This window comes from Cygnus atratus, chromosome 14 (genome assembly GCF_013377495.2).
Source record: "Cygnus atratus isolate AKBS03 ecotype Queensland, Australia chromosome 14, CAtr_DNAZoo_HiC_assembly, whole genome shotgun sequence".
NCBI lineage: Eukaryota > Metazoa > Chordata > Aves > Anseriformes > Anatidae > Cygnus > Cygnus atratus.
The window spans coordinates 2,190,667-2,204,359 of NC_066375.1; the positions used below are offsets into that span (position 1 = coordinate 2,190,667).

The following is a 13,693-nucleotide window of genomic DNA, read 5'->3' on the forward strand; positions in this document are numbered from 1 at the left end:
GTATTCAAGACAGCTGTCTCATTAATTCTGATTTAGAAAGCAATCAAAAAACTTCTGCTCAAAAGTGGGAGTCTTGCCAGTAAAGAAAGATCTGCTAATGTGTTACTAATTATTCACCTAGACACGGGCAAAGAAATGGCAGTAGATGTGTGGAGTCTGGGGTGTTCTGCTTGGAGGCTGTGTGCAGTTTGGCCACGGCGCTGTGCTGTCCCTGACACAACGTCTTTCTTTGCTTTCTAGTGTGTTATGCACCTGGAAGATCGGCTGCAGGAGCTCTATTTCAAGAGCAAGATGCTGTCTGAATATCTCAAGGGCCAGATGAGAGTTCACGTCAAAGAGCTGGGTGTTGTGCTGGGGTACGATCACTAACTTCCTGGTGCCAAATCCTCCGCCTGGGTTTGTTCTAAGCACAGAAAATGGATTCCTAAATGGGACTGGAACCGTGGTGTGGCATAAATCACCCATGGCTGCAGGCTTCTCCTTAGCCATTGCTTGATCCCGAGGACCCCCCAGCCTCTGTCTCTTCCCTCCGGGCAGGAAGCTGGGCTCAGCACTCCAGAGCTTATCGGACTCGTTCCTTAGTTGGTCAGTGAGCACTGAGCAACGTGGGGCACCCGAGTCCTCCAGGTTGACTTTCCCTGCATGGCAGAAAACACCCTCCGTGTCATGTAAGGCACATAATATGTCTCCGTGGGCGTGGGGCGCAGGCAGAGGAGCTATTTACAGGGTGTTTATAGGAAGGCTCTGAATATCTCTGTGCAGGAGAACAGGGTGAGCAGCAAGGCACACGGAGCTGGCGACGGGGAGCAGCTGCAGCGCTGTGCCAGGGTTCCCTGGTAGCGGCAGGAGTTGAGCCTGGCTCTCTGCTCCCATGATTTGTTCCCCAGCTGCTGCTGCCCTTACTTGGAGGGCAGGAGGGGATGTGCTGGTTCCCCTCCCTCCATCTGCCGTCTCACCTCTTTGTTGCCCCTGTGAGAAACGAGGCAGGTAGGAGCGCAGCGCAGCGGTGCCGGTGCAGGCCTGTCACCTGTCAGTCTGAGCAGGCACGTCTGGAGTGGATGCTAAAACCACCCGGTGGCTGGAGTTTATAACCCAGCTGGCAGTACCGCATTAGGAGAGAAGCACGATTGGCTTTAATTCTACTCGGGGAATGTCCTGCCACTCAGAGCTGTGCACACTCACAGCCCAAGTACAAGCACTGGGGCTTGAGCAGGCAACAGAGTTACTAATGCACTTGTTCAGCCCAGCTGTGTTTTGGGTCAGATTAAATGTGACTCTTTTGCTTCCTTTCAGGATTGAATCCAGCGACCTCCCTTTACTGGCAGCTGTAGCAAGCACTCACTCTCCGTATGTTGCGCAGATACTACTCTGAAATGCCAGAGGGCACAGACGTTTACCTTTTCCCCCTGGAAACAAAGTGGAAGACAACTTGTTCTGGATCCTCTCTCTTTGCAGCAGCTGAAACAGCCTGCTCGCTGAGCTGCGCCATCTCCATATATGACTGCACATCGTGCAAACACTTGGAGACTTTTCCTCTCCCACTCGGTCTTTTGTAAAAAAAAAAAAAAAAAAAAAAAAAAAAAAAAAGAAAAGATAAAGAAAGGAAAAAAGGAAAATGAGTAAGCCCAAGAGTTCAACCACGGAAAAGTGAAGATCTTAGCAAAAGCTGAAGATCTGCATTTTTTTTATCAGTTTCTGCCACAATGGCTAACTGTAATTTATACTGGGGAACGCAAGGAAGAACTGCTTTGAGAAATAGTTGATGCTATTGCCAATTATAAACTTAACAAGAGAAGGCAGCAGCTGTCTTCAGACTGGCTTATATCGATTAGGATCGTGTTCAGATCTGTAATTCTCAAGCTACAATGATTTGTAAACAACTTCTACTTTTTCACCTAGTAGTCAAGTTCTGGATACTTCCCAGAGGAAGAACAAGGGTTGGAGGGGGACTGTTTTGTTTTGTAAAAAGCTTATTAATGAATGACACTCAGCTCCAAAATTTATTTATGATCTTTCTCCTGAGGAGAGGGAATAGTGGGGGGGACAGGGGGACAGGGAGGAGGCAGGGAGAGGCCAACGGGCAAGCTAAAGGTGGAGATTCTCTTTCTTGGCTGGATGTCGTAACCAGTATTAAATGTTTATAATGTTTAAATGTTGCTTTATATTAAGTGATGCTTTTTTTGACAACATAATCAAAATGTTAGGGAAAAAAACAAACACATTGGCTGAAGTTTCCCCATGGGGCCCCCAGGATGACATGACTATTACCTCTAACTTTTTTATGGTCTGTAATGTTCTTGCAACATCATATTATTTTTACAGCAGTCAGCCAGCTATTGAAATAACGAGCTAGAAGTAATTGTACCAAAGCATTGGGGAAAAAATGAACAGACTCTTACCCTTAATTGCTCAGGTAACTAATTGATATATTTTTAAAACCATTCTACAAAAAATGAACATTGATTACACCATAGAGTAGTAATATCAAAATTATTTTTGAACAAAGTATACCCTCGATGCAGATGGCTCTAATCCCTTTTCTACTCGCTCGTGTAATTACCAGCAGGAAATGTTGTTTATTTTATTCTCAGCATTTCTCCTTTACTCAGCCATCACCGTTTTGTCATTGTATATACAATAGTTGTAAGAATAGCTGATGGAACCAATCTGGTGTAAGTAATGTAAATATCCAGTGGTAGGTGGATTATGTTTTCAAAGGCTCTACTACCTCAGTTTAACTGGACACTTCATTATGGGCTTTTCTTTGCTTATTTGTCCTAGCAGCCAATTCATGTTGCTGATGTTTGGTTCTGTTTCCATTGATTACATTCAGTGTATTGGGCTTCATGGATTATCCACAGAAGTAGGAGATACGTGTTCACTTGGTCACTAAGCTGCATAAATGATTCTACAAATATGTCATTCTGTAATCATATTTTCAATAGCATAGCACGCCTTCTATTGTTGTTTGCAGAGTTATTTTAAATACAATCTATTTTAACCATTTTATAAACTTGAAAACAATGGGAGAGATCCCTGCCCCACTGCTCTCAATGACAAAACTCTCCTTCCTTCCTTTGCTGGGGCCAGATTGCACCCAGGGTGGTTTTTCAGTGATATTTGAAATCTGTAACTTAAGACTCTGTTCCAGGAAACACCTACATGGGCAAACCTGCACCAATTTCCATGCAGGACAGAGTCGATGTTAGCGAGCAAACCCAACTTTAATACAGGCAGTGTCATCTGAAACTCTTTTGTATATAAAAGCTAATGCTGACTGCTGCAGGGAAGAAACTTGTGTTTATTGTGTGATCTAAGGAAATGTTTCTCCCCTATTCTTTAAGCGTCCTCTCTTCGCCACACAATTGTATTACATCTGGCTTTTGGAATGAGCACAAAATGCAGGGGCCCGGTTGTGTAAACACATTTTTAAGGAAATATAGGATTGAGCTCAGAATCCGAATTTTTAACTCTTTGCTCTGACACATGGCGTAGCCGATAGTTCCGATTCTGAACGTTGTGCATAGGTCCGCAGCCATAACCTGATCGTGTCGGAGCCGCCAGGCTCGGTGCTGCCGGGTGCTGGCGCCGTGGTCCCGATGCCGGAGCCACCGGCGGATGCGCTGCTGCTGCTGCCTGCGGTGTGTTCTCGGATGTGTTCAACCTGAGCACGTGGTTTGGGAGCTCCACGCCATCATCGTGGCGCCTCGCAGTTGTGCTTACAGTGCGTTGGGACAGGACATATCATGCTCTCCATTTAACCTTCAGTAGGCAAATGGTGGGTAGCGCTTTGAAGCGGATTTGACTCTGGAGCACGAGAAGCCCTTGCACAGCTTGAGATTAGCGTTAACTTGAGAAGAGAGTTGGTGTTCAGTGGCATCCTTCTCTGCTGCCTTCTGCCTGACACAAGCCATTAACATCGGCGTAATGATTTGTTTGGTCACTCCAAGGCGAAGAGGCCACGGATGCGGCTTCCTCGCCGTGTGCCCAGGGGTGCCGGCTCCCCGCGGCCCCGCGCGGCGCTCCCGGCAGTGTTTGTTTATTGCCGTTGTGGTGAAAACACGAACGAAGCTGTCGTGTGCCGGGGAGGTTTTCTGGAAGTGAACTTCTAGGGTACGTGAACAACGTGGTACGTGTGTCGATTTGGTAAATAATACAAAAAGGGATCTTTTACAGGACTGTAGCGTTGGCTTTTAAAAAGTATATCACGGTTGTTTATGTGAATAGACGACTAATGCGTTTGGTTTCTTTTGTTCCACTATTATCAATCTCCATTAACATGTCTTAATTTTCTGGCTGAAAACTAAGTGTACAGGCACACAAATTGGCAAACGTTTTTTGTTTCAATTGGCAAACACTGGGCTGCTAAGAACAAAAAATATTTCAAAGAAAGGATTTTACACCTTGCCTCTGTTTTCCCTATGAGATATTATAGATGTTTTATGACAATTTTTTTGCTTTCTCTAAATTATTTAGATGGTGGTACTTGTAAAATGCTGGGTAAAATGTACATACTTGTTCTCTCTTCTGTTTTTGTATATATTTCCCAAGATGTGCACTTGTATTATAATAACCATTCCCAATTTTAGGGGAAATTTGTGCAATAAATACAGTATGTCAATTTATTTCTGGAATGTTCTGTGTATTTTTTTATACTTGCAGTAAGAGCGTGCTGGTGACACTAAAAGCTCTAACCATCTCAGGCTTGACATCTGTGCGCCCCTTACCACACGTCCCTTTCTGGGTCTGCTTCGTGGTGCTGCAGCCGTTTTCTTCGGGGTCTCTCAAGGAACTGGTCATTTTGGATGGAGGTTTGTGCTCGCTGTCCCTTCAGTTGTGAATGGCAATGGTGCAAAAAGGGGCAGCAAAAATGGTGCAAAGGGGCTGTCCCGTCTTCGCTGGTGCTGGAAGAGATGTGTGCATAAAGCAGCGCTCTTCTCTCTGGGCTGTACGTCGTTCCGAAATTTGCCTGCGAAGCGGATTGTCCCCCTAGCAGGGTGTTTGTAATTACTTCCCTACAAGAGAAGAGAATTTTGCACGGAGAATTTTGTGTTAGAGCAGATGATCATGAGGTGTCCTCCTGACGTGGGATGCGCGAGGTTAGTGGGGATCATGTGTCTCCGCGTGGGTGTTTGGCCAGAGATTATGTTAGCAGTAAATTCAGCAATAGAATCACTGCAGCGTCCAGAAAATGCTGATGGTAATGCCCAGAACTGATTTCCCTCTTAGATCTCCAGCCAGACAGGGATACAGCACTCGCCAGCCACTGGTTTTTCATGCATTACTCCTTTTCTGGAATTCCCTTGATTTTCCTGATACAAAGGAGACGTTAACTAACTGCTGCCTAGCCAAAAGCAGGTGTGCAAGCGCCGCAGCACCTTTCATCCCCTGTGCGATTCCCCGCGACTCCGCAGAGCAGCAGGTGGCTTTGTCCTGTGCGGCGTAGGGCAGTGGAACAGCGGCACTGCTCCGGGGGCGCAGGGTGGGAGGCAGCTCTGCATGAGCTGCGGTCTGCACGAGCACAGTGCTCGTCCTGAACCCCTCTTGTGTTCTCTCTGCGAATGTGGTGCTCAAATTTGAGCGTTTACCATTACAAACAGTGGCCTTGTAACTGGAGTTAAATGCAAACACACACCCTGGGGATGCGCCTGTCTTTCCGAGGCTGTGTGCTGAAAGTAACGCCTCTGTTTATGCTCTGCAGTGTGCACATTCTGTTCCAGCCATCCCCTGACTTTTTTCATGTGCTACAATAACAGCTACAGGCTTCGTACACCAACTGCATATTCTTGTTGTCTTGCCTGTGTACAACAAAATCATCTTTGCTATTGCTACAGGCAATTCGAACTGCATCAGTGCTTGGATTTGGGAAGTGTCGCTAGCTCGCTGGAGATGCTGTTTTCCCGGAATCGCTGCTTTTCAGCTTTGACAAAGAACCACGAGTTCAAATCCTGGTAGGATCTCTGCAGGCTTTTAGAACAGCACCTGATTCCCCAGCAACGTGGGCTCTGCCCTGAGACCTCTGCTGGCACAGAAGGTGCCGGGCGAATGCCCCGACCCTGTTGATGCCCCTGGAGATCGGCGCTCGGTGCCGAAGCTGGCGGTGCGAGCCCCTGCCCCTGGCACGCAGGCGGTGCCACCACAGAGCCTCCTGTGGGGCTGCGGATGCCCCTGGGCCGTGGGCCGGGAGCAGCAGTGAGGGACGGCGTGTTGGGGAGGTGCTGCAGCCCTCCTTGCCCCGGCAGGACTCAAGGCACCGCGGCTGGGCAGCATTTTCTGCCATGGCACCATCTGCTGACCGTCCCGCATGGCCGGGTGCATCCCACGGGCTGCGTTAATGCCCCTAGAAAGGAGCAGCTCCCGGGGAGCCTTCGGCCTCGTGCCACCCCCTTGGGTCTGGCACGGGTCCTCTGCTCTCTTGCAGCCCATCGCCGCCTTGGAAGCATAGCAGCACAAGGAACCATGTCACGCCCCTTTCTTTGTTTATTTTCATTACCAAAAATATTTGTACAGCAGCAGAGTTGTACTTTAAACCTCCGTCCGTTCCAGCTGTTTGTTCCCAGCTGGAGCTGAAGACATCTGCTCGGCGGGGCGGGCGTCACCGCGCACGTTTCGGCTCCAGCTGCGCTCCGGGGCAGCCGGCCTCGGCAGGGCACGGGGCGCTCCCAGCACCCGTAACTACTGCGCACCAGAAAAATGCCCAGAAACAATGTCAGCACGTAGCTCTTCCTGTGCTTGGAGACTTTACCGGTGAGGTGCACGTGGCCTGAAGAGCTCCACAAACCCTTTGCAGGCCAGCTCCTGGCTCGCCTTGGCCCGTTACCAGCCGAGCGCCCACGGGATCGGGGGCAGCCACCACCACAGCCCTCCCACTCTGGCCCCACCAGCAGGGCCCTGCTCGGTGCTGGGGGCTTTGTTTCCAGGCTTCCCCCATCCCGCACTTTCCAAAGCGCTGAGAGAGGGGAACTTTCCCCAGCTGCCCGCCTTTGGCTGCTCTTGTTCGGTTTCCAACCGCTGTAACCAGAAGCTTGCTTCAGCTGGGGCTCGTTTCGCTCCTCAACTCCCCAGCACGAGCTTTGGTGCTGAGCAGCGCCCGCACGGGCAGCACCGTGCTGCAGAGGTGCTTGTGAAGGGTGACCTGGGGAAGAGGGTGCAAAGAAGGCTGTGAGCTTGATTTTTTTCCTGCCAGAGCCACTTCTCACTTCGGAGAGTTTAGATTCATTCGAAAAGAATAGACGCGGTAATTCTTCTATAATTATTTCAAAATCACAGCCATGGGCAATTACGTTTTTCAATAGCTTATTGAGTGCGCTGAATCCTAAGGAATTAAGCACCAAATTTTCAAGGAGTAGATTTATTAATAGCAGCTGTAACTAGAAATCCTGCCTAATTTTGATCACTACCAAAAGAGCAGAAAGAATAAGGGCTCCTGTTTGCATGCATTACCAGGAAGCCTGATAAAACTGGAGGGAGATATTCTCAGCGAACAAGATAATTACAGCTGTGCTGCTTGTGCTGCAATAATTAATGATCTGCGCTTTATTCCACAGGCTTGTTTTTCTTGTGCAGCTCAAACAGTTTAATAAAGGTCTTGATCTCTGTCGTTTCACATGACATTGTTCTGATGCTGGTGAGGCTGCAAAAGCCATCAGCCTGCAGGCAAATTTATTTTTCAAAATATGGTTTAAATCTGCAAACCATTTCTTAAATTATAGGTTAGTATAAACCAGGCTCTTCCCATGGAAACAGAGTTTTAAGAACTAAGGCTTGAAGTGATTCGGTATTAAAATCTGAGACCCCATCCTCAGCTCGAGAGATCCGCCCTGCATCTGGCCGACTGCATCCCTTCGCAGCCGTGAATTCCCATTCCCGTTTTGGGGGGGGCGGGGGGGGGGGGAGGAGGAAACAATCCTTAACCTAAACACAGCTTTTCAAAGACGTCGTAGCGGGCTGTCACATCCTCGCCTGTGTTTTCCCAGGCTTGCTTGCTGGGAAACTGCTGACCCCGCTGCGCGCGGCTTCCTGGGGCAGGTTGCCCCCCGCCCCGCCGAGGAGCCGCGGCTTTTGGCAGCGCTCCTGGGAGCCCGCACATACACAGGAGAAGGCCCTGGGTTTGTAACCACGCTCAGCTGGGGCAGTCGGAGGGGAAACGTCCTCCATCAGCGGTGTCTGCCCTCCGCCTTCACCGCTGGCAGTCAGAGCACGGGAGCTCGTTAGGCATCTCTAATTAATTCGTGACTCGGCTGTTTCCTGTTCGGACCATCCAGTGGGGAGGCAGCTGAGCATCATTACTGGAGCATGTGGCGGTCTTGGTGTCACAGGGAGGAAATTACTTTCTCCAACAGGATTGCATCCCCTCCTTGCCGAAGCGTGCCCGTGCTGTCACCAAGGATTTCTGGACCGCTTTTCCCGGAGGGATGTGGAGCTGTCACCTCCCCTCTCGTGCTGCCGCTGGCACCCGTCACCGCTCACCGTCGGCGGTGCCAGGCCCCAGGAGCTGCCCCGGCCCCGCTGGTGGTTCCCATCTGTCCCTCCTCTGCCTCCTGGGCGCAAGCTCCTGTAGAGCTTTGCTTTCTTCAGTTTCCTATTGAATTACTCTCGCTGCTGTTCTCGGTTGCAGATCCTTTACCATTTGTGTGCATCCCACTTTTAGACCGCAACTGGAAAAATCTCCGGGGTGGTTCCTGCTACCTCAAGGTCTCCTTAACTACAAGCCCACAAATTGTTTCCATTTCTCTCGGTCTCTTCTTAAAAAGTGCAGCTCGTTTGTAATTCTCTCCTGGAGACAGAGTCAATTAGTAGTTCACAAAATAGCAACTGCTACTGCGAGTGTTTATGTAAAAGAAAACACTTCTGCTGCAGAGGCAGCTCTGCCCTGGACAAAGCCAGCAGTGAAACCCAACTGTTTAAACGCAACGCAGACATCTGTGGAAAGAATCTGCCCACTGGCCAAGACTCCGAGAAGAATATCAGTCACTAGAACAGTTTGAAGAATTCAGCTGCTGAGATGTGTGCTGGTAACACCCCCGGCTTTCAGCTCGCTGGGATGCCACTGAGCGCGTTCCTGGGGGCCGGGGGGAGCTGGGGCGCTCGCAGGGCAGCTCCTCTGAGCGGCGTCAAAGCACAGGGAGCCCGACTCCATGGCCCAGGAGAGTCAGAGTTTGCTGGTTCAGTTGCAGTCGTCGCACACGCGATTATTAAAATCATCTCTTTCCTTGACAATACTGCTCTTGGTGCCGCAGTGCTTCTCGAAGTGAGTGTCCACAGGCCAGGCAGATCTCTGCATGAATTTCATCGCGTTCCACTTTTGATGGAAACAGCAAAGACCTCTCCAGCCGTAGCTCTGCCGACACCCAGGTAGCAGCCTCCATCACTGCTTCAATATTTCAGGCCAGGGAACAGCTGCATCTCAGCTTTCACCTAGGTGGAGTGCTTAAAAATCGAAATAAATTCCTTCTGCCTCGGTGTCATCACTGTTGTCCCACCCGATAGATCCACCCGGTGCACGCCGCGGGTGCTGCCTCTTGTCGCTCCCAGGTGAAGCCTCCTAGCGAGGCAGGTCCCTCTGCGGCACTGGGGTGGGATGTCCGGGTCTGCGGCGAGCATTGCGCCCGCGCTGTGTGCTGGAAGGAGCAGCGAGCGGGTCCTCCGGGAGCTGGTGCTGTGCCCCTGACCCTCCTGCATCCCCCCCTGCAGCTGGGAAAGGACGGACGTTGTCTGGGCTCTTCGGTGCTGAAGGTGGAAGGGAGCCCGCGGTGCCTGCTGCAGGGGACGGGGACAGAGGCCACCGCTGGCCGCCGCCGCCAGTCACCGTCCTGCCACCGCATCTGCTGCGAGGCAGAACTGCCGTGAGACTTAGCAAGGGGAGGAAGGGAGGAAAAACCACACCGAGTGGAAGGAGAGTCATCCGCACATCTTCTCGGAGTTAAAAATAAACAGGGTTTTGCTCGCAGAAGACAGTTTGTTCTGCTGTGAGAACATGTGAGCACGCTGTACGCTTCTGCAATTGAAGGCTACGACCGCCATGCAGAAAACAGGAACTTTCTGGATATTCCGCATGCCTGAGATTTAATGGTTTCACCGAGCCGCCTGATATCATCGCACCCGTGTGGTTGTGCTTGCGTGGGGGGAACCAAACGTCTCATTAGCTCTACGGGGTCATTAAATACCAGAGAACAGATCAGAGGGGATGACCAGGAGGTCTGTCATCGTGCGGAGAGGTGATAAAAGCAGCTGCCGCTGACGAGGGCTGCCTCAGTGTTGGGGACCCAATTTAGCAGCGTGCAGGAGCCGAGCACTTGCGAGCTCACTCATGTCAGTGGGAGCTGTTTTTAAGACTCCGCTCATCAGAAAAATCAGGCCAGCAGCATCGAGATGTGACTAAAACCAGAGGACAATAGAGGGAATTTTGGCCTACATAGCTTCGCAATGAGTTCACAGCGCATTCCTGGCTCCCAGGCCTGCTCTGAGTCTCCTAAACTATGCAACGTTTCTTCGTAATCAAATTATAGTTTGTACACACGGGCAGGGACACAACCACCCGGACACGTCTCTTCCTACGGATGTACAGGACCCGGGCCGGCCACGAGAGCATGCATCGCGGCTGCGAGGGGCTCGTGGCTGCTGGCACCAGCAGCGAGGAAACGCCGGGAGTCTTCCTCGGCCCTGGGCTCTGTTCAGGCAGTGTAATGGCTCTCGTAGCGTTTCGCCAACAAGGAGCACGTTTTCTGTTGCACAAAGCGGAGAAATCGCTTGTCAGGCGGTCATTAGCAATTTCTTAATCGGGTTGATTGCAAGTTGAGAAAAAGTCTAGACTGCTGGCCTGTTATTTGGCAGCGCAGAGGTTGTTTATTATCGTTCCACATGCTCGGAGAATTACTCCGTTTGCTTAAAAGGGGGGGAGGACTGAAATCCTATTTACTCTACTCTTTATCATATTTAAACTGGCTGCCCTCCGTAGGCAAACCATGTTTTCTGCGGGCTCAGTGTTGTCAGCCAAAGCGTCGTCCACTTGCAAATGTCAGAGATACATGGAAGGATAATGTTGAGTTATGCAAGTGTTTGGCTTTTTGCCTCTGAAAATAGCTACTCAGGAGAAAAATACAAATAACATTACATGTTCTCTCCGGGTTACAACAGGTCACAGTCGCAAAATGGCCAGTGTTTGTGAAATCATCTTGCAACCTTTAAATGTACAACTCTAAGCAGAACCCAGAAATTAATTAAGGTTATTTTTCGTTAATTAAGGAAGTAATGAAAGATTTCAGAATCAGATGTGTTGAACTGGCCACTGATTGCTGGCGCAGGGTTATCCCTGGAAAGAATCCGTTCTTCTTTTGATTTTTGGTATTCAGCTTTATCGATGCCCGGCCTGTTCTCTCGCCCACCCTTCCTTTTCTGGTGGCTCTTGGCACGAGGCTTCCTATAAATGAGGAATATCTTTCAGCTAAGGTTTTAACTTGATTATAACAACAAAGGAAATGCAAATGTGGAGTCACTGGCTCCAGATTGCTTCCTGTCAGGGCAGGTTTTCCCCCTCCTCCCTCGTCTTCGCTTTTTTCAGCCTAGAGCTTGGACATCTGTATGCTGTTGCTGGATGCCTCAAATATCCAGACAGGTCCATATGCTCTTTTAGCTTTTGCCAACAAAGTGCTGAGGCTGGAATCAAATATGTCCAGGTTTTGTGCAGAAAGAGTGAAACGGCAGGAGAAAGACAGGCCGTTCGATAAAAGCGCCTGTTTCAGACAGAAGGAAACGGAGCTGTTCCACTACGGTGTGCGTGTCTCTGCTGGGGTAAAAACTTCTGGCTCGGAGCAAATCAGCTGGTTTTATTTCAGACGGTATTTTATAGCAACTTTGAATGGTTTTGTCAGTTCTTACGCTGCTTTACGGGGCAGATGGGAGGGCCTGGTGCCCTGGCTGCTGCCCTTGGCACGCGGCCCTTTGGCAGCACGGCGGGCACCCAGCCGTCCCCCTCTGACTTGCAGCCCAACCTTTCGAGGGACTCACCAGAGGGCAACGCACCTCTCGACGGTGGCTTTTCACATTTGGACGTGGAAATGTCAGAGGCAGGTGAGGAGCTGCATGCTAGCAAGCGCTGCTGGCCATGGGATAGCCGGTACGGCTTTGAGATAAGCAGCGCTCCCTGTCCTCGCTGGCAGATTTCAGGCTCCGTGTCAATGGGCATCTTTGTTTTCACAGAAACGTTAGCAAGCCAACAGCAAATAACCTCAGTCGCTGTTTGCTTTAGCAGGCTGTGCCTAGCACGGGACTGCGGTCCCAAAGGCACGACCGAGTAGGCGCTGCCCGAAACAACACCCAGAGCGAGGGGCTCTGGAGCGCGGCCGCTCGCTGGCTCCCATCCCCACCGCAAAGCCCAGCCCACGGAGATGCCCCCGGCTGCCCTCAGCCAGAAGAAATGCCCGAAGCTGGCCAGAACCGAGGCACAGCGACCGGCCACCGTCTCCACAGGACGCGTTCACCCACAGCAGCTCCGGCTCCAGCTCCTCATCCCCGTCCCCGTGCCCGCCGCCAGCGCTCAGCTCCTGGGGAACAGCAGGGACCGGGGAGCGTGAAAAGCGAGGGAAATTGTCACCAGAGGCAAAGCATAAGTAGAGAAACATCGTGTGCCCTGTATTTAAAAATTGTTAGGTTTCCCATTTGTTCCTGTCTCGATGATCAGGGCTGAAAAGCAAAGGTTTGGCTGCAACAACAACCTCTGTAGCTGCTGGCATGTAAGTGGCCTTCTAGTTTCAGCCTTTGGGGAAAATGTGTGTGGGAAAGGAAACCTGTGCTAGTGTTGAGTTGACGAGAAGAGGAAAGATGGGTTTTTAGGTTTAAAATTTTTGTTATCATACAGCAGAAGGATGAAGTTAAAGATCCCATAATTCTAATGCATTTTGACATTTTACCGTTACCCTTTGCACTGAAACTGGGGAGCTGTGCCTCGGAAGGGGCAAAGTAAGTGGTAGAATACGAAATGACCGCTTCATACTCACACCTCATTTTGCAAAAATGATGTATAAGCTTGCAATTTCTGGGACATAATTTCAGAAATTGAAATTTTGAGTGGCAAAAGGCTGTTTTAGAAAGGAGCTCAGTATTCTTATCTGTGCAGGTAGGTGGTCAGCGTCGCAACATTGCAAAAATGTAACTGCCCTGCAAAAAGTGCCCTCGCACGAAATTCCCAACTGTCTCTGTGCATTCACCATTTCAGGCACTTTTACTGAGCCATAACAAACACAGAAAATTAATCATCAGAATAAGCAAATATGGTAAAACAGTCTGAATAGTGTCTTCCCATTGGGGGATCCCAGAACATTTTGTTTTTCCTCTGGTCAGGCAGAGAATTAGTTTGTATTTTCCATGCAGCATGGTGAACACATACTTAACCAGCCTTTTGTCAATGATGTGAATGAATCTCTGCAGGGGATTTTTTTTTTTTAAAGCTGAGAAATCAAAACTGATAGCCTAAAAGCCATATTGGAGAGCAAAGAAGGAAATTGGCAGACTATAATAGATCTCATGGGAACGAGAATTGTATAGAATACTTGAAAATACAAGAAAAAATATCTTGGTGTATGATGATTGTGTATTTTTCCCACTGGGAGAGGTGAGGAAATTAAATTTTACCCTGAAGAATCTGAGATGTGTGCATGACGGTGAAAGGTGTGAGATGAAAAGACAACTTTGCAGG

The 13,693-nt window shown here is 49.7% G+C and overlaps 1 protein-coding gene across 6 annotated transcripts in view; it reads left to right on the forward strand.

The window, feature by feature from the left end:
- FNIP1 (folliculin interacting protein 1) overlaps positions 1 to 4,625 on the forward strand; it is a 66,487-nt gene extending 61,862 nt beyond the window's left edge. For all 6 annotated transcript variants that reach the window (XM_035560762.1, XM_035560764.2, XM_050713631.1 and 3 more), the window contains 2 exons: positions 241 to 356; positions 1,294 to 4,625. In XM_035560762.1, coding sequence (XP_035416655.1) covers positions 241 to 356; positions 1,294 to 1,372 — 195 coding nt within the window. In that variant the 3' untranslated portion in view covers positions 1,373 to 4,625. The remainder of the gene's footprint in view (positions 1 to 240; positions 357 to 1,293) is intronic.
- Positions 4,626 to 13,693: the final 9,068 nt, after the last annotated feature.